Source organism: Sinohyriopsis cumingii, chromosome 2, assembly GCF_028554795.1.
Source record: "Sinohyriopsis cumingii isolate HCF-2022 chromosome 2, ASM2855479v2, whole genome shotgun sequence".
Lineage (NCBI taxonomy): Eukaryota > Metazoa > Mollusca > Bivalvia > Unionida > Unionidae > Sinohyriopsis > Sinohyriopsis cumingii.
The window spans coordinates 138,543,952-138,567,707 of NC_142962.1; the positions used below are offsets into that span (position 1 = coordinate 138,543,952).

At 35.7% G+C, this 23,756-nt stretch overlaps 1 protein-coding gene across 2 annotated transcripts in view; it reads left to right on the plus strand.

Annotated features, from left to right (window-relative positions):
* The window catches only part of LOC149805921 (lysosomal alpha-glucosidase-like), a 72,490-nt gene extending 48,734 nt beyond the window's left edge, over positions 1–23,756 (plus strand). For both annotated transcript variants that reach the window (XM_089950701.1, XM_089950699.1), the window contains exons 14-20: positions 975–1,123; positions 5,702–5,792; positions 11,242–11,423; positions 12,233–12,324; positions 14,977–15,026; positions 16,518–16,670; positions 21,795–23,756. In XM_089950701.1, the coding sequence (XP_089806827.1) occupies positions 975–1,123; positions 5,702–5,792; positions 11,242–11,423; positions 12,233–12,324; positions 14,977–15,026; positions 16,518–16,670; positions 21,795–21,854 (777 nt within the window). In that variant the 3' untranslated portion in view covers positions 21,855–23,756. The remainder of the gene's footprint in view (positions 1–974; positions 1,124–5,701; positions 5,793–11,241; positions 11,424–12,232; positions 12,325–14,976; positions 15,027–16,517; positions 16,671–21,794) is intronic.

Genomic DNA, 23,756 nt, shown 5'->3' on the forward strand with positions numbered 1-23,756 from the left:
ACACACACACAGACGTGCGCACACACACACACACACACACACACACACACACACACACACACACACACACCGATTAAAAAAACATTGCATATATTGCAGATAGAGTTTAAAGCAGTATATCAGCACATTTAGACTCCGTTCTTGTGGCTCTTGTGTTATGATCAGTTGTAGTAACCTATGGGTTATCTATACAGCATTCTTCCATATGAAATCCAATAGATGACAGCTTGTAAATCCACATGAAATCATGTAACCCTACCTTCCTTCACCATTTAGAATTATAGGGCTACATTGGCAGATTATCGAATGTTCCATAGTATTGAGTGGTGCAACTTTTACTTAGTTGAAATGGTTGTTTTAGTAATGTGGTTGCTCTGTGGATTTATTCTGTGATTTTTGTGTGATAAATATGCCATCATGTGACTTGTAATGATTCAACAATGCACAACATAACAAAGTGGTTGGATTAATTGATGGTGTTCTTTGAAATTTTAGTTAAAAAATAAAACAGATGATGTTTTTGACCAATGCATCTTCCCTTGTTTAATTTGTCACTGGCAAGACATAAATACAGTGAAACTCAATTAACCTGATGCTTTTGTTCCTTTTTACACTATACAGATAGTTAGAAATTTGGCCAAAATTTTTTTTGGAAGGAGTATGAAAGGGAATCATTTCCCAGACATAGTTTGAATATAAACATGGCATTAAACAGAGTTTAGATTTATGGCTTCACTATGTTATATAATTGTGACCAGTTTACCTTATAGGAGTACCGGGTAGCCTAGTGGTTAGAGCATCCGCCTTGGATGCAGGAGGTCCTGGGTTCGATCCCCAGCCAAATCATACCAAAGACTTACAAAAATAGTTAAATGAAAAATTGTTAAAGCTACATTAAAAATCCAAATCACACATACACACTTTATAGGATTATGGCTTCACTCCATTATATAACTGACCAGTTTACCTTATAGGATCAAGATCCTGCTGCATTTGACAGCAAGACACAGGATATAATGCGAGAAGCTCTTAAACTCCGCTACACCCTCCTTCCGTTCCTGTATTATCTTTTCTTCAGAAGCCATGTTGATGGAAGTCCGGTAGTGCGACCGATTTTTTTCCAGTGAGTAATGCTGTAAATTATAACACTTAGTAAATTTTGGTAAATTATGTTAATGTAACATATTTGCAGCCTAAAGCTGTAGCAAATTAATAATCCATAAATATGATTTTTGCACTAATAATAATTTAGCAAAATTGGTGACCTTACTCAATTATCAAAAAATATTTTTTTTTACAGTAAGTCTTCAATTTTCAGAATTAGTATTGAATTTATTAAACTTTGTTCAGTGCTTTCAAAGGCCATCCTTTATGACATACGTTTCTTTCTCTACAGTCTGTTTAAAAATCATTTGTACAAAGAAAAACAGGCCATCAGTTGTCCATCATGTATTTTTCATCAACAAATACTATTTTCAACTTCTGCTAAAAATGAATTGCCCATATTTTATGAAAATTAGTAGAGAGCATCCTGTCATTAAGGCTTCTAAAATTGGTATGAATGGTGCTGATTCGTTTTCTAAAATGACCACTGTTACTAAAAAAAGGAAAACGTCACCAACTTCTCAAAAATTGCTTATGGCTGTTCCATTTTTTTGAAAATATATGCTTGGGTACTTTGATTTCACTGAGTTCATGTGAAAATGAGAAGAAAATTCTAAATTACATTTATGTGTGAGTACCCTACATTAAAAGTATCTTCCCTGGGTCCCATGTATGTTTTACTGGAACAGCCATCAACAGAATTTTACCAAATTTGACAGCATGAAGAATGAAGGTCATTCAAGTTTGTATAAATGATGCTGGTCTACCATCCAGTATGGCCATTTTTACTAATACAAGAAAAATCTTTTAATGACTTTTTCTTAGACATTACTCAACACAATTTGACAGACAGTATGTAGAGCATAAATGCCTTTCAGGTGTGTAAATATGATCCAGATCTGCCAGTCAGTATGGCATCCATTATTAAAATATAAAAGTTTGAAACGACTTCTTCTAAAACACTATAATACTATAAGACTGGCCGTCTGACTGTTATCATTGTCCCTATATACCTCGTATCGGCCTCTTGCAGCTCCACATACAGGTGTTGGTCACTCTCCACAACCTTACAAACTCCCACAAGTCTCTCTTCCTGAGGTATTCCTATAGAAACAATTCGGAGATCGGCTGGTGCAGTGTGCTGTGACAGAATCTGCCCCCATTATGCCGACACTGATAACCAAAACTCGATAAGTCTGATCCTGAGGATTGCTATAATAACAAACATCTGCGAATACTCCATACATGCACCATAGGAAGCGGGTATGAAGTATATGGGCATAATAGTTGAGTACATTTAAGTACTGACACAAATAGGGGCTCAAAAGCAAATCTGTAAATGCATGAAACTTGGCAATGGCAATGGCAATAACATTAGCCGATTTGATAAAGAGCCCCTAGAACAGAGCTGGAGCGGTACGCTATGCAAGAAATGTCCCAAATGAACAACATGGTGGAAGGAGGGGAGGCAGGTGGTTCTTTCTGCAAATAATGTTAAAACTTAAATGCAGCATCTGCACTGAAAGGAATGCATCTCTATAGGTGTATCAGTTATATGAATGACACCTAACTGACGATGTTTAATCACATGCTTCAACTCAGTCATCTGATTGGTTCAACATGACAACATATCTAAATTTAGTTACTAGCTTATTAACATATATTGGCTGCAATGACATCATGTCTGGGCAGAGAACCATAGTAGACAAAGAGGGGCCCAGCAAGGAGCCAGAGAAGAATGCACTGTGTATTACTTAAACTACATTTAACCAATTAAATTATAACAAATGATACTGATCTATCAGCTATTCCTTGTACAAATGATACTGATCTCAGCTATTTCATGTACAAATGATACTGATCTATCAAATATTCCTTGTACAAATGATAATGGTCTTTCAGATATTCCTTGTACAAATGATACTGATCTTTCAGCTATTCCATGTACAAATGATACTGATCTCTCAGCTATTCCATGTACAAATGATACTTATCTATCAGTTATTCCATGTACAAATGATACTTATCTATCAGCTATTCCATGTACAAATGATACTGATCTATCAAATATTCCTTGTACAAATGATACTGATCTACCAGCTATTCCTTTTACAAATGATACTAATCTATCAGCTATTCCTTGTACAAATGATACTGATCTATCCAATATTACTTGTACAAATGATACTGATCTATCAAATATTCCTTGTACAAAGGATACTGATCTATCAAATATTCCTTGTACAAAGGATACTGATCTATCCAATATTCCTTGTACAAATGATACCGGTCTTTAAACTATTTCATGTACACATGATACTGATCTATCAGCTGTTACATGTACAAGTGATACTGATCTGTCAGCTATTTCATGTATGAATGATACTGATCTGTTAGCTATTTCATGTACAAATGATACTGATCTGTCAGCTATTCCTTGTACAAATGATACTGATCTATCAGCTATTTCATGTACAAATGATACTGGTCTATCAGATATTCTTTGTACTAATGATACTGATCAGTCATCTATTCCTTGTACAAATGATACTGATCTATCATCTGTTCCATGTACAAATGATACTGATTTATCCAATATTCCTTGTACAAATGATACTGATCTATCAGCTATTTCATGTACAAATGATACTGATCTATCAGCTATTTCATGTACAAATTATACTGATCTGTCAGCTATTTCATCTATAAATGATACTGATCTATCAAATATTCCTCGTATAAAATGATACTGATCTATCAAATATTCCTCATATAAAATGATAATGACATATTAAATATACCTGAAGATTTTAATAGTTGTAAAACATATAAACAACTTTTTGTACTGTCATTATCTACAGATTTGGAAGAATCTTAAAATAAACCATTCTATTAAAAATGATTTCTTGTTCATCTGCTCTTGTTTGTGGCTATTAGGCAGATGTCAGCCATATAAACAATCTTGGGACAACTCATATACCATCTTGTTAGCTCACCTGGCCATAATGCCAGATACAGTCTTACACTTGTTCTCTTTCAGATTAAATTTGTGAAACTTGTCAAATAATTTTAATCTTTTACTCAACAAGGGTTGCAAAAGATTAGAAATTATTAGACTCCTTTGATAAATTTTATATTAAATGAACAGTCATGTAAACTCCTGTATTTATCACATGTTTGGTACGCTTCAACTACAGTGTGTGTAGTTTAATTGTTTTGATACGTCAGCATGTTATCATTTCCCTTTATGTGAATCTGTTTGGTCCAAAACAGATCATGACATTCTTGTACCTTATTCTAATTAACAACTTGGCCATCTTTTCAGTCGGCTGCCAAAGGGGCTATTGGGATAAACAGGTTATGTATGCCAGAATAGGGGCTCATTACAATGAAATTGCAAGCATTGGTTAATGGATATAAGGATTGGGGTCCAAACCTGTTACTCAACCTATAGGAGTAAAATAACTCACCTCTCTTTAAAAAAGAATTTCAACAAATGCTGGTCTTCCAATTGTCAGAAAGATTTCCGACCACATATTCTACCAGAGCAAATGATACAATGTAGATATTCAGTCACCGAAACATCTATTGAGTTGATAACTACAGCCAAGTGAATGTAAATCAGCACAGGCAAATCTCCTCAGTTCTCAGCAATGCTTCTATGTCAAGCACAGTTTCTGCATCCAGTAATACACCCTTCAGAGAAATATCGAACAGCAGGAATGCTTTTTCTTCTGCCCAATCTAATCCAATTTGCATCTATGGTGAATGTCCTTGGTCAAAACTTTTTGGTGGAAATATTCTAAACAGCCACATAAAAATTCATGCGTATGGTGTTACAGTTACTCGTTTATGACTGACCTGGCCAAGCAAACTATGTAACTAGGAAATTCCAGCAGTGGTCCAATTTTGACAAATTATCCTGTTCATGACAAATCTGATATTGGTAAGATGGTCATTTGCCTTTTTAATAGCTAGTTATTAAAAATTATGCTTCTAAATGTTATTTTCTTATTAAACTGTTAAATACTGCTTCAGCTCACATCTGGGACCATTTTTGCATGTGCAAGAATAAAACATGAAATGCAGAAAAAGGCAATTATTATCTTTCTTTCCACTCTAAATACAAGCTGTAATAACAGATCTCAAATGGGTAATGATTTAATATTAAATTTATGAAACTTATTTAATAATTTCCTGCTTTTGTTACCAAGGCTCACAAAAGTTGGAAATTATTTAACTTGTTTCATAAATTCAGTTGATTGATTGATTGGATTTATGTCGCATGCACCCAGAAGGGCATGTAAATTCAATATTAAATCATTTTCCCATTTGATATCCTCTATATAATGAATGTGAATCATGATATTCAAGATATTTTTCCAGCATTAATTTGTTTAAAAAATTCTTTTAATTCATCATACTTTGTGGTATAATTTTTTATCATTTGCTTGATTAGTTGTATGATTATTGCATGGAATGTTGCTAAAAATATTAGATAGATCTTTTCAAAATTAGCTATCTTGTGAAAATTATATTTTAACTTTGTGAGAATAATGTCATTTATTGTATTGATGAACAATGTGCTTTACAACAGATATCCAGTGAGTGACTATAATGCAACATTATCAGTGGATATTCAGTTTATGTGGGGATCATGCCTTCTTATTACGCCAGCAATATCTCAGGTAGGTCATTTAATAAGCTTGACATTGTATATAACTCTAACCCCATCAGTTCATTGTATAAGCTTTGTGCTAGTTTTGTTTTGATGATATCCTTGATATTATTTGTCCAGAAAATACAGTTCCATGGTTTTCAAGAATAATAATGCTAATGACTTCTGGGTACAGGCTAACATAATATATGGATAAGATGGGGATGACATCATCAATCTCATACCAATATTGGTCCCCACTTATTCGCATTACTGTGATGTCTGTACATGATATTATCAGTCTAGTAGGCAAGCAATGAAGCAGCAGGTGAGGGTACACTTGCAGCTGTAGCCGCAAACCTGCATGCTAGTGGTTTAGACCATTAGGGTTGTTCACCACTGACACGGAGCAGCAGTGGAGTCCGGTAGCTCCCTGAGCGACTGAGCAGCCCTCTTCAGGAATGCACTGCTCACCTCCTTGGCATGAGGAAGTTGATAGAAAAGGTGCCCATAACATTGCCTGCTTTAAACCTCCCTAGCCAGCTTGCCACGGCTGGCAGGGACCCTACTCCAGTGGTCAAAATACAAAAGAAAATGAGAATTGTTCCTCCCACACTTGGTGCATGGAATGTGCGCACCTTACTGGACTGAGGTGACGCGGAAAGACCCCAGAGGAGAACCGCCCTAATAGGAAAGGAACTCGCCAGATACAACGCGGATATTGCTGCCTTGAGCAAGACCCAGCTTGCAGGAGAAGGCAGACTCTGTGAATTGGGCTCTGGATACACTTTCTTTTGGAGTGGCCAAGGAAGTGAAGAGTGCTGCGAGGCTGGTGCCAGCTATGCAGTGAAGACAGCACTGACTGGCAAATTGGCTGGACCTCCCAAAGGAGTAAACAACAGACTCATGACCATGAAATTCCCCCTCTTGTCTGGAAGAAAGCACCTTACCATCATCAGTTGCTATGCTCCAACCTTGACCAACCCAAATGAAGTGAAGGTCAAGTTCTTTGAGGATCTTCAGTCCATCATTGCTGATGTTCCAATGGCTGATAAGCTCGTCATTCTTGGTGAATTCAGTGCAAGAGTAGGCTGTGATCATGTTGCCTGGGATGGAGTGCTAGGAAAGCATGGAGTGGGTCACTGTAACAGCAATGGTCTCCTTTTGCACCAGACTTGTACCGAGCATGAACTGCTGATCACCAATACAGTCTTCCGCCTCCCTACCCAAAACCGGTCATTATGGATGCACCCTCGCTCTAAGCACTGGCATCTCATCGACTATGTCATTGTCAGGAAAAGGGACAGGCAGGCTGTGCATGTGACCAAGCCCTTGTGCAGCACTGACTGCTGGACAGACCACTGCCTCATCATCACCAAGCTCAACATCCGCATTCAGCCCAAAAGACACCCACAGGGAAAGAAGGCTCCTAAATGACTAAACATCACCAAGCTGACATGTACCAGTACCAAACAGTTTCTTGTGGATGCCCTAGAAGAATGCCTGAAATCCACCCCTCTGGACAACCAGAATGTGGAGACTGACTGGGCGGCATTCAGATTGCTGGTCTACAGCACAGCTTCAGAAATCCTAGGACCCTCAACCAGAATGCACCTAGACTGGTTTGATGAGAACTGCGACAAGATCAAGCAGTTGCTGGATGAGAAACACCAAACCTACCTCAACAACCCCAAGCCCACCTCCAGGAGTGATGTGTACAACAATATATGCAGAACTGTACAGCAGAAACTGTCAGATGTGAGACAAATGGCTGAGCAACAAAGCTGATGAGATCCAGTGCAACACAAATAGGCATGACATGAAGAACTTTTACAACACCCTGAAAGAAGTGTATGGACCTATATCCTCTGGATCATCCCCTCTTCTCCGCGCAGACATTCATACACTAATTACTGACAAAGAGAAGATTCTTCAACGTTGGGCTGAACACTTTGACAATGTCCTAAATCACCCTTCATCCATCAACGATGAAGCCATCAGTTATCTCCCCCAGTTACCATCATTGAAACACTAGATGATCCCCCAACCTTGCTTGATATGTCAATATGTGTGCTTTCCAGTGGCAAAGCCCCTGGTTCAGACTCCATCCCATCTGAAGTCTACAAGGAAGGGGGTACAGTCCTGATAGAACAGCTCCACCAACTGTTTTTACTGTGACAGCAAGAGACAGTCCTCCAGGAATTCAAAGACGCTTCCATAATCCAACTGTATAAGCACAAAGGGAACACCAGGACTGCTACAACCAACGGGGTGTATCCTTGTTCTCAATCGCAGGAAAGATACTCACCAGAATCCTACTGAATCGCCTCACTACGCACCTTGACCAGGGACTCCTGCCAGAAAACCAGTGTGGATTCCAAAAAGAATGTGGCACCATCGACATGGTGTTTGCTGTGAGGCAGCTAGAATAGAAATGTCAAGAGCAAAACCCGACCTCTTCTCCATCAATGTCGACTTGACAAAGGCCTTTGGTACTGTCAGCAGAAAAGGCTTGTGGAAGGTAATGGCCAAGCCAAAACTTATATCCATGGTGCAGCATTTCCACGACAGCATGCAGGACAATGGAGAGACATCTGAGCCATTCCCAGTAACCAGTGGCGTCAAGCAGGGTTGTGTTCTGGAACCGACACTGTTCAGTCTATTGTTCTTCGCCATGTTGACTAATGCTTTTAGAGATCGAGATGTTGGAGTTGGTATCAGGTACCATACAGTTGGAAAACTGTTCAACCCCAGGAGGCTTCAAGCGAAAACCAAGGTTATGACAGACACCATCAGGGAATTCTTATTTGCTGATGACTGCGCCCTCAACGCTGGCTTAGAAGCTGACCTGCAACACAGCATTGACAAGTTCTCCAGCTCCTGCACAAGCTTCAGTCTTACCATCAGTACCAAAAAGACTGAATTCCTGCCCCAGCCTGCTCCTGGAAAGCCCTATGTTGAGCCCAACATTGCCGTCAATAGCCTAAAACTCAAGAAAGTGAACCACTTCACCTACCCTGGAAGCACACTGTCACAGAGCGTTACTACTGATGACAAAGTGATCCTCCGCATTGACAGAGCCAGCTCAACTTTTGGCAGACTGTATGCCAATGTCTGGAGTAGAAGAGGCACAAGTATCCAGGCCAAACTAAAGGTCTACTGGGCATTTGTGCTCCCCACACTACTTTATGCATGCAAAACATGGACGGTGTATCAACGCCATGCCAGGAAGCTGAACCACATTCACACCACAAGTCTCAGGAAATTCCTCAACATTAAGTGGCAGGACAAGGTTCCAGACTCTGAGGTACTTGCCCAAGCAGATCTACCCAGCATCCACACCATCCTGATGCAGTTCCAGCTATGCTGGGTGGGACATGTTGTATGCATGCCAGACCACCGGCTGCCTCAGAGACTCTTCTGTGGCAAGCTGGAGAAAGGACAGTGATCCCATGGAGGTCTGAAGAAATGATTCAAAGACAATCTGAAAGCTGCATTGCAAGCATTCAACATAAACCTTGATTCCTGGGAGCAAACAGCAAGCGATCGAGTCACTTGGTGTTCCTCCATGAACAAAGGCTCCAAGTTGTGCAGATGTAGCAGTACAGCAGCTGCAGAGCTGAAGAGGCAAGCCAGATAAGCGCATGCCATCAACCCTTCTGGAAATGTCCCACTCATCCCTTGTCCCTTATGCAAATGAACATTCCGTGCAAGGCCTCATCAGCCACCTGTGCATGCACAGAACAGAACCTGCCCCTCCATCCCTTGGATGACTAGAGTGGTCCTCATCAACTTGAATGACAAACAATAACAGTCTAGTACCTATATTTGTGTCCGTGTATTTGCACTACTTTATTCCATATAAACTGTATGTCTGTAATTTTGCATATACTCTATTTCTTCATACACCATCCATCAGTTGTAAAATATTCCCTTTATGTCAAGCCTGTCATTATTTAGCTTGAATGTAAAGTGCTTTAATCTTGAGCTAAATCTAAATAACATTAATACTAACCTTAAGAAAGTTTGTGGACAGATGGCAGAAAGTACTGAGAGATAAACAAATATATGCATAGATGCCAAAATGATGGCTATGTCTTTAATTTTTGCTACAGAACTTTCTTTCAAAAGAAAAGGGTAATTAATATTTTACCTCTAATTATGAGAAATTCAGGAGTGCCAATACATAGGTACAAATATAGTAACTAGATTGATGATGTCATTTACAGACAGTACAGAAGAGCAAATATATGGGCACAATATTGATGATGTCACAAGCAGCCAATACTACTGCAAATGCATGGACACAAATATTGATGATGTCATGTGCAATTAATACAAGTGCTAATACATGGGCACTAATATTGATGATGTCACAAGCAGCCAATACTATTGCAAATGCATGGACACAAATATTGATGATGTCATGTGCAATTAATACAAGTGCTAATACATGGGCACTAATATTGATTATATCATGAGTAGTCAATACAAGTGCAGATACATTGGCACTGATATAGTTACTTGATTGATGATGTCATGTATGGATAATACAGCAGTGCTAATACATGGGCACCAGTATAGGTACTACATTGATGATGTCGTGTATGGATAATCCAGCAGTGCCAATACATGGGCACCAGTATAGGTACTACATTGATGATGACATGCATATATGATACAGAAGTGCTGAAACATGGACACTGATATACATGCCTGATTGATGATGTTATGTATGTAAAGGTCCAGTCATGGAGGTGATGCCACTGTATATGGTGTTGCCAAAATATGGACACCAATATGGTACTTGATTGATGATGTCATGTATGTAAAGGCTCAGTCATGGAGGTGATGCCACTGTGTATAGTGTTGTTTTGAAACTATCAGGAGAGAATATCACAACCTAATGGATTTTTATAATACTATTATTGGCAACTTTGATAATTGCATTTGAAAACAAAACTTTTAAAGAATGAATGCCATCTGTTTTCTTAGCACTTATATACCAGAGGTTATGCTTACTCAAGAACAGTATATGGTAATAATTTGTTATTTGTTCAACCCTGTCTCAAGACTAATGTTTTTTAGTTTCAAATCAATATTTTTAAAAGCTAGCCCTTCCTATCCAAACCTTATTTTCACAGAACATCAGTTTGGTGAAGACATCTTCTCACAAGTTTATTATTATTGTGGTTATTGGTGATGATGATGATGATGATGATGATGATGATGATGATGATGATGATGATTTTATATTATTATTTTATTTTTTACATCTTTTTCTTCAATTATTTCACAAGGGAAACTGCCCTTTAAATTTTTACACTGGGGTTGGGGAGACACATCAGTGAAAAACTTTCTGTAATCCTGGAATCATTTCTACACATTTTTATATCCTCCACAACTCAGGCATGGACCTGTTAAGGAAAAATTACTTATAATAATAAGAATAAGCTACATCATTATCATTACTATTACAGGATGAAACAGTTGGTTTAGGTTATCTACCCAGAGACACTTGGTATGACTTCTACACCCATGAGCAGAATCAATCATCAGGACAGTGGATCAACTTTGACACTCCAGCTGAAAGAATCAGCCTCAAGGTCAGAGGAGGTTCCATTTTCCCAGTGATGGAACCAAATGTCACAACAACGTTTATGTAAGTAAATATTGACTTATCTCTCAAATGAAAAGTAAAATCCATAGTCTTTAGAAGGTTTTTTAAAATAAATTTTAGAGTAGAAAATAGTTTTTAAATTATACTTGCACCAACTGCTGTATTTCCTATCAATAATCAAACACTTGTTCACTTACATAGGGAATCAGATATTCAGACAAACATTAGAAGTGAACTACAATTTACTCAAAACTGGAAATGTACCAGAGGAACCATAGTTACTCCATATACTTTGTAGAAAGTTTAACTACGTAGTAATATTTTTTATATTAGACAGTGTTTTTAACTTTTCAACCAGGTACACAGACAATATAGAGAAAGCTAACCCTAATATTTCATCCTGACTCTAAGGACTTCATCAGCAGACTGATTTAATCTCTACTGACTGTTCAGTTACCACTTACACTCATGTCAAGTATCAAACTCTCTACAGATAGAGAGGTCTTGCAATCCATATACAAGCATTTGAAAGTTTTCTTCCATGAAGCAAGTTGGAGGAGTGTTTTCTTTGAAGGGAAGTATACTCTTTCTCAGTTTTAACAATGAATCTTTTTTTAACAGTCAGTAGAGATTTAATCATTCTGCTGATGAAGTCCTTAGCATGAGGATGAAAGCTTCAGGTTAGCTTTCTCTATATTGTTTGTGTACATGGTTATAAAGTTAAACACACTGTCAAGTACCAGAAGACGTTATATTTTTTCATTTTTTAAGTCATACCTCAAAATTATTTTATTTTAAATTTTGTAGCATTCATCTATAGTAAATATTTAAATTGTTTATGTTATCTACAGGAGAAAGAATCCATTGTTTGGATTGTTTGTTGCCTTGGCAACAGATGGTACTGCATCAGGAGAGCTATACTGGGATGATGGAGACCAATTAGGTACATAATATTTGCTGCACTCCCTCTCTCACTTTCTTTGTCATTTATGCTCTGAGTATCATCCTATGCTTACAGTAGGCGTAGAATTCAACATATATTTTCTTTGCAGTCAGAAAGACAAGTAGACAGAGGAATGTACTAGTCCTGCTGATGAATCTTCACTAGTCCTTCCCACAGAACAATGTCAAACACATGTCAAGATTTACTAGCCATTTGACTATTTAAATTAAGAAAACTACTGGTCCAATGAGAAATTTATTAGATTTGGGCTGACAGACTATTACTAATTTTAAACCCTGTTACAGTCATGAAACGGTGTCTTCTCAAGGGCTTACAGTCATGAAACAGTGTCTCATCCAGGGATTAAATCATGAAACAGTGATAGTGAAAATTTAACTTGCACACAGTTTTAAGAAATTTTTATTTTCAGTAATATTACTAAAGAATGATGATAGAATTTTCACAAATCTGCATAAAAGTACATTTTAAGATGATTGCAGAATCTCATTGATTTTTTGTCAAATATGTTACCCAATCATAATATCTTGTAAGAACTACTACTCCCTCACAAATCCCACCCTCCCAGTCTAAAACTTTTTAACTAAAATTATCTGCCCATATACGTGGAAGTTAATAGAGTGCCACTTTTGAGTGCCCTGGTCTAATCTATTCAATGGCCAGGTTAAGAGTATCTGAAAACAAAACACAAACAGACCAATTTCCCCACAAATGCCACAGAGGAGGGATTTTTAGGGAAACAACAAAAGGATCAAAAGGATTCCCTTAGGACTCAATGCACTGGCAAACAGTCCCATCAACCCTACAATCGTAGATGGCCACAGTTCTCAAGAATGAAAGTGGACAAGAGGCAGTAATTTTCACCAGCGTTTCTCTCCACACCAGCCTCCCTATGACATTGTCCTCACACTGCCCTTGTCAGACATCCCACATGGAGGGAGCTTTCTCTTCTTTGCTGCTGAATTTGAATGTATTTGCCACAATGACATGGACCAGCAAGTAGTTTCAGAGGGACTCAGTGTCACCTTCAGCTCATCACCTCCACTATCCAGGGTCACTTCAGCTACCAACCTCCCCAGCAACCCATTCAAAGTAACTACTCTGTGCCAAGAAATCAATCTTTGCCAGAAAAGGGTGGTCAAAATTATTCACAGTATAAATTCGCCTGGGTTTTATTCAAGACTTTTCCTGCTCTGAAAGACCAACAGCTTCTCTGAATTGTTATAGACTTAAGCACCCTTAATCAGTTAATTTGCACCACATGGTTTAAGATGAAAAACACCAAGATGGATTTTGTTGTTTCTGTAGGTATTCACAACAGTCCCAAACAGTTGAAATCTGATGGTTGGAATGGTGGAACAGTGTCTTGGGGAAGGAAGAACTGAGGGATTTTCCTGAATAAATTTGGAGGCAGGGGTGGAGGGTGGGGATGGGATGGGTGTTGGAAGTGGAGAGGGAGTGTCTGAAGATATTTATTCAAAGACAGTTAGCCTGCCTGCATAGCACACTCAAAACAGCCTCTGTTGGTATACCATCACCAACAATATTTGATTAAATTGCCTTCTAATCTCCCCCACCCCACACACCCCCCCAGTTTTTTTTAATTGTGGACAGCCCCAAGTTAATGCAAGCATGTGATGATTTGGTTCATTTTGGTAATTTGTTCCATTTTCATTATTTTCCACATTTGAAATATCCTTAAAAAAGCTTTTTTATTTGTCTGATTGATCCTGTATTTATATCATGGTTTTATGAAATTATTTTGTTCTTCAGTTCTATTCGTTGCTGTTACTTATAATAAATAAAGAGAAGCACATGTTAAGTTACTTGACTTCATTTTGTAAAGGTATATATAGTCGTTATATGCCACTGTGATGGATTATATGTAAGCAGGTGCTTGAAGTGATTCTCATTAGTCAAGTCTAGCCCAGTAAGTTGACAAATTGACATACTAGATTGATTCTTATTGCCACTGTGTGTTTACTACCTTTATTTACCTTAGGGAAGATAAATTAAGTCCAGGTGATGATAGTATTTTCATCACTCTATATGTTATTGATATGACATTTAATAAACCAATTCATTTTTTTGTTGGACACATAATATTTGATTATGCAGTCATCATAGGTTTAGTTAATTTGTGTCTGTTAAGACCTCTGGCTGGAATTCAGTTTATATAACATGGTGTTTTGGCTTTTACCATAAGATAAATGTTAAACTGCTCTCAAGGCAGAATTCATGTTAAATATTTTCCCCACAAAGTATTGACAAACATAATTATTAAACTTAAGTTTGAAGTAAGATTATTACATGATTTTTTATTAAACAGGCAATTAGTAGGTACTATAATCTTATTGCATGGTACATATAGATATTAAGGTTATCACACAGAAATACTTAGTCATGCATTTACTTTTTAAAAAAAGTATTCAGACTCCAAATGAAAATAAGGAAATTAGAAATCAGGTGATAATGCTTGCTTATGTTATGAGTTTGACATTAGAAAATTACCTAAGGCTTAAAATTGCCTTTTCCTGAAATATAGACATAATTGAAATCAGTATTTTCTATTTTGATTTTGCTGTAGATTAGGTTACTGAAAATATGACTTTCATTCATTTATTCTATTTTCAGATGCATATGAAAGTGGAATGTACAACCATATCAGTTTCACAGTTCAAAAGGTAAGAATGTGTATTTTAGAACTAGTTCTCCAGAGTGTTTTATGTGCTGCCTTCCATCTACTGTTAACTGACCCTATCAATTGATTCTCTACTGAATATTTGCCTATAAAATGAACTTTTGAAAATGCAACATTATTGACATGGCTACTTTAGCCTTTGTGTTTAAAATTAGAAACAATTGTAGTATTGTATGGTTCAAGTGCACAGATTTTGTTGTTTCTAATTTGTTTCCTCTAGTAATTGTTGTACCGCAGCCCTTGAAAGAATCGAGGGCCCTAGCATCATAACAATGAATTGAAAACGTTTAAAATAATTTACTAACCTATATTAAATCTGGCTTAGTTTGAACAGTTATTTTAGGAATTCATCAAAGGAATGTATATATTATATATAAGAAATTTGTGTTAGTTGAAAATCTGTTGACTTTATCTCATCTGTCAGTCCCATATTATCCACAAGTATTAAAGAAACAGGATCTGCTTATACAGTCACTAGAAGTATGCTGCATTTTTGACTACCCCAGTCACATTGACACTAAGGGTATTGAGATAGCAGATAAAGTAGCATTGATACCCAGTAGGTACCAATTTTTAATTGAAGCTTCTATACAGTGCTTTACCCATTTTTGAATGGAAGATCCAAAATGGTGCTTTACCTATTTTTGAATGGAAGATCCCATATAATGCTTTAAGTATTACATGAATCAAGTGACAAAACATCCAACCACCATTAGAGAGGGCATTGTTTATATAGAACCTAATAGGAGAGATGAAGATGTATCATGTCAGTCATAAATATGACATGCATAGCTACTGAAGGGTATACCTTGAACAGAATATATACTGCACCAGTGTTTTCTGAGAGTTGAGCACATTCTTGTCAAGTGAATCATCTTTCTAAACTGTGATGCAGAAATCTTATAATGTTAACTTGATTGCCACAAAATTCTTTGACTTTCAAAGAGAATGTTGTTTATATAAAAGTTTTGATCCTGTATTTAAACCCTTATATTTCATTATACTTCTTAAAAGAACTTTGGCAACGTTTTTCATTTTATCTTTTACCAAGAAAATATTTACTTTATTTATAAGCATTTTTCTTCCTGAAGACTTTAGCAATTTTCAGTTTATATATTTTTACAACTTTTTTAAGATGTTTTCTTTTTTACCTTGAAAGACTACATAATTATATTTATTTGGAAAGGTTTATCTTCTTCAGTTTTTTTTCCTAATAGTTTTAGCCTTCAACTTTCAAATGTTGCTTTATAGCCAGGATTGTGCTATGTACTGTTAAACTCTGTAGGTAACACATACGTCCATTTAAGTTCATGTAATGTAAATTTATGAAAGAATTTGAATGATATCTAAGTTTTTCCATTTAAACAAAGGGCAGTGTGCACATACTTTAGTTTGTAGTGTCAAATAGTTAAAGATTAAAGGAATATGAATCATCTGGTGAACATTCAACTGATTCCTTGATCTTTTGTTGCAGAACACCTTGCAGAGTGTTGTGGTCAAGTCTGGATACATATCCTCTGAAGGGATGCCGCTCAATACGGTTACTGTACTAGGTGTGTCCAGTGCTCCCCAGTCAGTATTGATAAATGGAAAGAAGGCCAACTACAGATATGATCTTGGATCACAGGTACCGTACTTCACTTTGTAACATCACAGATTCATATTGGAATTATAATTTATATAAATGTATGTGTATTAGACCCTCATTTAATGCATCTGAACAATTTTATTACTATCCCATTGAAACATATGGTCTTACCAACATTAGTTTTTCACTAAAAGACTTATGCTGTCTAGTTGGTCCTGACTGAAAATGGAGCTAACCTGACATCCATTATGGCCACCCTGACAGCCAGTTTGAGATCTTGTTTTCACCAAGTGTTCTTATGCTGTCTGGTTGGCCCTAAATGAAAATGGTGCCATTCAGACCTCTAATATAACTGCCATTTTGAAAGTATTGCTATCACCACTTCGCCTGGATGGGTGGTCATATCAACATGGGGGTTTTCACTAATAGACTGCTGCTGAAGTCTGGTTAGTCCTGTGTGGAAATAATGATGCTTAGATCTCCAATATGGCTGCCACAAAGGTCATCCTAAAATTCTACTTCTCCTGAATGTCTGTTCATATCAGCATGAGGTTATCACTAAAAGATTTTTGTCATCTAGTGGGTCCTGAATAAAAATTGTGCCAATGTCACATCCAATATGGCCACCTTAGCAACCATTTTGAAAATGTGAGATCGCTACTACTTTTGAACAGAAAGTCATATTGACATGTGGTTTACACCGCTTTGCACACACAGAGTGGCCAGCTTGAAAATTTTGTTATAGTTCAAGAATATCAATTATGGTTTCAGTGCTCTTCAATTATATAGAAAAAACTGTTTTATCTTGGATTCCTGGAAAATAATTTTGGCCCATAGAGTGTCAGTCCTTTTTAGAGGCTGTTACAGCCAAGTGGTTTGGTCTTGCATCTATCATGCTTCAGTGTGTTATCTATTCACAATGGTATTTTCAACCTCTTCTCAAAAATTGTTTGGCCAATTTCATTCAAACATGGTATGAATGTTCCTTAGGACATACTGTACTCTACTAAAATTGTGTTCAGTATGGCACCTCTAGCAATGATATGGCTTCACTAGGAATCAAGATAGAAAACTTGTTTTGTTTTACTTCTTTTCTAGAGTAACAGAGCCAATTTTGATCAAAGTGGGTATGAATATTTGTGAGGATATGCTTTGTCAAAATTGTGTCTGGAGTGGCTCAACTGAAAGTGATGTAGTTTTCTTAGCAACTTTTTTTCTAGAATGGCAGAGCCAAGTTTGATAAACTTTGGGAGAATTGTTTTTGAGGACATGCTGTATGAAAATGTTGACCCTGGTGGCTTCCCCAGCATCATTGTGGCTTCCATAACAACCATGTGGAACTTATTCTCACGAATAGCTGAGCCAATTTTGATCAAACTTAGTTTGTTAGATTATATTCTATCAAGATTGTATCCAGAGTGGTGCTGCTAATAATGGTGTGACTTCCTTAGCATCAGATTAGATAGCCTATTTTTGTAACTTCTACAGTGATCAGACTTGGTTGCAATGTTTCTAGGAAATGCTTTATCAAAGTTGAATCTGGGTTGGCTTGCCATGCAATGGTGTTTTTCATAGCAACTTTGTGGAAAATATTTTAGACATTTTCTTTTGAATAGCAGAACCAATTTTAATAAAACTTGCTAGGAATGTTTGTTAGGTAATGCAATATAAAGATTTTGTTTTCTGTGGCTCTCCTAGCAACAATGTGGTTTCCTTAGCATCTAGATGGAAAACTTGTTTGTCTTCTCTTGAACAGTTGAGCTAATTTTGATTAAACTTGATAGGAATATTTGTTAGGGCATGCTTTGTCAAGATTCTATCAAGGATGATTCCACAGCAATGAATGGCTTAACCAAGTTTGGTCAGACTTGATATGAATGTGTCTTGGGACATTCTTTGTCATGTATATGTCAGAAGTGGCTCCACTAGCAATTGTGTGGCTAGTGTATATGTGTGTGAAAACATATGGCCAGTGAATATTAATGAACAAAATTCATAGTACTTGATGAAAATAAGCATTTATAAGCTTGACAGGGTCTATTTTAGATCAGAAATTGTATGGGGGTTACAGGGTGTGGGTGGAATTCCCCCTCCATTCCAAAAATGAGGTAATTTTCTGAATATAGGAGGAATTTAATAAGGAAATAAAGGTAGGGCTTGAAAATATTATTCATCAATTTCACACATTCTGATAATTCTTCAGCACTGTTACTCTTTATTGAGATGTTTGTTGTCTCCCTTTCCTTTCCATTTTGGAGGTATTTGACAAATTTTAAATGATTTTCTGTGTAATTTAGATTCTCTCATACAACATAAAACACAGATTGGTAATTATTTGTTTTTATTTTTCCTGCATAAAAATCTGTTATATTATTGATTGATTAATATTTCAAAATGTTTTTGTACATGTACATGTAAGTAACATTTCAAATCCCCATTGATTGCAGGTATTTGATATCACACCTGTGGATTTTTCTACAATACTGCAGATCTTTTTAATGATTTTTGTGGATTTGTGTTGTCTTTTAATATTTGTGGTTTTCATTGTGGAATTTTGTAAAATTTCATTTCACTTTTTATTAATTTATCACAGGGTTATCAGTGAATTACAACAAAAATTGTAAGCTTGAACTTGTTTCAGTTAATGATCTGACAGTATTATACATGTAGATAACATTTCATGACAGTGAGAATTTGTATGGTAGATGGTTGAAGAAAAAGCTAATATTCACCCGCAAGTGAGAAGCAGAAAAATTTTAGAAAAATTATTTGTGGATTTGTGTTATTTTTTGGAAGGTATTGTTGGACAGGTTCTCATGGTCACACATTTTGAACATATTTGAAAATTCTGAAGAAAAAAGAATATGTTATTTCCATCTTGGGATGAAAGGGGACAATGCATATGATAAATATCCACTTTTACCCCATGTAGAAAGGGTTTGTGGTCAAATTCTGACAAATGGTGCCATTGGGCCAAAACTTTGGGAGGCAAAGTCAGTGGGCTAACACTTAGGTAGGCAAATGGTGTCAGTGGGCCAACACTTTGGTAGGCAAATGGTGTGAGCCAAAACTTTGATGGGCAAGTGATGTCATTGGGCCAACATTTTGGTATGCAGATGGTGTCAGTTGGCCAAAACTTTGGTGAACAAAAGCATGGCAAGCTAGTGTTAAATATTGCTGAAAATATATAATTCTTAATAAACATTTTCATTATTTTGTCATGCATAGAATATGTCAATCAGTTAAAGCTTTTAAGTAATTTATTGGCTTTGATAATTTAGAGCAATTTTCTCATGTGTCAAACGCTGTTGCCATGTTTTCATCCTGCAATAGATCTATACAGGTCTGATAACATTATATATCAAGAAAAACATGGATTTGTCCAGAAAATGGGGGTGGGCAGCTTTCATGCATGTGGTAATGTCAGATTTGCACTGCTTATGCAAGAGATGACATGTACCATATATACTCGTTTACAAGTCGAGTCAAATTGCAATCAACAAAAATCTTTATTTGCTGTATCATAATGTGTCTGCAGATTAGGGTCTGTTTTCTTTGTTTTACTGATTACTCCTTACAAACTGCACAAAACCAGATCTGACAGTGCAAAATGTGATGGCAGACCTGGGTCTGTGCAGTTTGCAGTTTGACACGTCTAGTAAGTTTGTTTTTATGGTACTTAAAACAGAATGTGCAGATGTTGCAGGTGCAAGATGAGCTGTTAATTCCATGTGTAAGCTGTTACACTTTTTGGTACATTGTTTACCAAATATTCTTCTGCAAAGTAACAGGAGTAAATTTATGTTTACTTAATGTTTTAAACCCTTGTCCCCTGTTGACCAAAAATGGACTTTTCTAGGTGTGCAAACAGTGGGTTATCATATGTGTGTAATACAGCTGATTCATCTTATTTGTATACTGCTTATTTGCAAACCCTGGATATTTGTGTAAAATTTGACTGCTTATATGAATAATATAATTTGTATATTTCTCTTATTTAATACTAACATTATGCAGAACTTCAAAGCCTTGTTTGTCTTTTTATTGTCTTCAAATGTCAGTAATGCAGTGTTCCTTCCTTCATTCATTTAGGTGATATGGTAAGTATCATATGTATGTACATGTGCCAACAAAGCAATGTTCCTTCAGTGTCAGTCCATTAAGACATACAGTAATTATTATATGTATGTACATGTGCCAACAAAACAGTGATCTTTCAATGTCAGTCTATTACGCCATGCAGTAATAGCATCTGTATGTACCTGTGGTAAATTATAGTGTAATAGAGAGGCTTAATTGAACAGATTTCAAGCAGTGTAAGACTTTCTGATGAACAACATTGTGTGCTAACGTCATCAATGCAAGATCACACACTTTGTTTGATAGGATGGAAAGAATATAGGGTATCTGTCAGCAGTTCCTTTTAATCTTCCTATCTGAATTGAATTTTGAGACTTTGGTATTCTAAAGTTTTGAAATCTCATTATGTTTTGTGCATTTCTTTCAACTGTACCTCTGATATGATCTGCGTCCTAAAAGCTTGTAATTATTAGTACTGGATGCTTATTTTGTATTATATAATTTGTTTGTAATAGAATGTAATGTATGGTTTAGCTCATTCTTATCCCTAAGTCATTTATGTTTAATTGATCATGCAGTCATTCATGATATGCTATAACATATATTGTCTGCTACCTTATTTTTCAGTTTTTGTTGGAAAGGCTTTTTCTTTTTTTAGTTTCAGGCTGTTCTGTGTAAATGCACAGTCTGGTTAATTACATGTTTTTCTTGGCAATGCTATACAACTAAGAAGGATTGAATCAGAAAAATGTTGCAGGTGTGACATATACTATTTTTTTGTCCAAATGGAAGCTGTTATAGTTATTTTATGTAGTACCTACTGTAGTTTTGTGAAAATGTTTTGTAATGTAGCTTGAGTGAATTCATTTTTACATCATCATGTACTCAGTGTTAGTTCATTATTGACAAAAAAATGAATTTTGCATGTTTGCAGATAGTGGTTCATTAGATGTATGTATAGACTTGTCTGGCCAAAGAAATAGTCATGTGACACATGTAGAGCCAGATTGTTTTGAATTTTGTAAAGATTACTGATCTTATCTGAGAGTATTTGAATGTAATTGTTCCCATTTTTATTTTCAGACCATAGACATTGATGGAGGAAAGATGAGTCTGTTATCTCCAATTACCATTGGTTGGTAGTGCCAGCAAAGATGATCAAAATTCAAGAGTTATGTTGTCTTTAATATCTTTTTTTTAAAAAACTTTTTGATTGTTAATGATATAGTTTAATTTTTTATTAGACCCTCACTTTTTTGGCATTTTTATTTAAAAATTTTATTTGATAGGAATTTTTAAGTATTTGCTGTGTCATTCATACCCTAACATGTGCTGTTAGCCATGGACCATCGACCACTACTATTGATGAGATATCACTCAAACCCTAATGTGCTAACAGACATAGACCAATAGTATCAATGGTAAAGATGTGAGACATCATGGGACTTACAGGAAATTTTAGGCCTAATGTCTGTCACCTGACTCTATGGTCTCTGTATTATATGCAAATTCAAGTTTATAACTTCAACATTTTTCAACCATTTTACTGAAATTTTTCTGTCTACACTAATAATTATGACTAATTCACATGGAGTAAAAGTGTCAACTAAAATACTGTAATTTTAAATGATGTGGTATGCTAATGATAGCATATATACTCGATTTTAAGTTGAGTCCTATGAATTTTCTTTTGCCTGCTTTTAAATAAATCTGACAATCCAGACAAAGTCTTACAAACTGCCTACAGAGATAAAATAAAAAAGCAAGAGACTTTGGAGGAACAATTGTGGAATTTGCATTATGCAAAGTTTGTTTAAAAATTACTATGCTTGTATAAATATCTGGATCATGTTCACATATCACTGGTAAATAGCAAGGTAGTATGTCTTATGGATATTTTGGTTATATTGCTTGACAAAGTGCACAAAGGAATCAAAGAAGATCATTACTTATAGACATATGACTTAAATGATTCAGATTGCTTTCTTTAAGATGCAATGTAATGATATAGGAGTGTATATATCGCTTTGTTTAAGATGAAATGTAATGATATAGGAGTATATATATCGCTTTGTTTAAGATGAGATGTAATGATATAGGAGTATATATATTGCTTTCTTTGAGATGAGATGTAATGCTATGGCAGTATATATTGGAAATGTCAGTTTTATCATGGCAATACTATAAATTTTTCTTACGTATGTTCATAGGATATCATTGTTACCATTTTTGCTTTCTTAATAGGACATCCCAAATTACATGTATGTCCAATAGTCATATTAATGTTTTTTTTTAATGTTTAAGATTTTCCAATTAAGTTTTGGAATTATAAAGAAGTCCATACTTAAATTTTTGTTCATGCCTGTAGGTGCTTTCAAGTCCATTTTTAAATATTTGTTCATAGATGTAAGTGCTGTCAAGTTCACACTTTGCTATATTATTATAAACAATGTTGTTGGGATTTGTTTTCTACCAACATGTTATAAATTAATGTGCCCTATCATGGAATTTTATTGCAATTTTGTATTACTGTGTATTGGATACAGTGTTTGTTTTTAAAGATTGGCATTATTGTATTTTTTGGATACAGTTTAACTAGTGATTGTTGATAAAGACTGGCATTATTGTGATTTTTGGATACAGTTTAACTTCACTGTTACTGTGTATTGTAGACAGATTGTTTTTAAAGATCGACATTATTGTGATTTTTGGATAGTTTAATTTCACTATTATTGTGTATGTAAAAAGATTGTTTTTAAAGATCGACATTATTGTGATTTTTGGATACAGTTTAACTTTGTGAAATATGTGTGGATTAGGCCTTAGTGTTTAATTTACATTTCTCAAAGTTAATATTGTGTTTCAAAGTTGTACCAATTTTTTTAATGTTTGTATTAAATAAATATAAGAATGGCAGTACAGTTTTAACTTGCAGAATGTAATGTTTCATGCGAAAATGTATTCCAGATTTTAAAAAAATGTTTTTATATCAATTTCAAAAGTAAGCATAACTAAGAGAGAGACCAATAAAAGTTGTTTTAAATA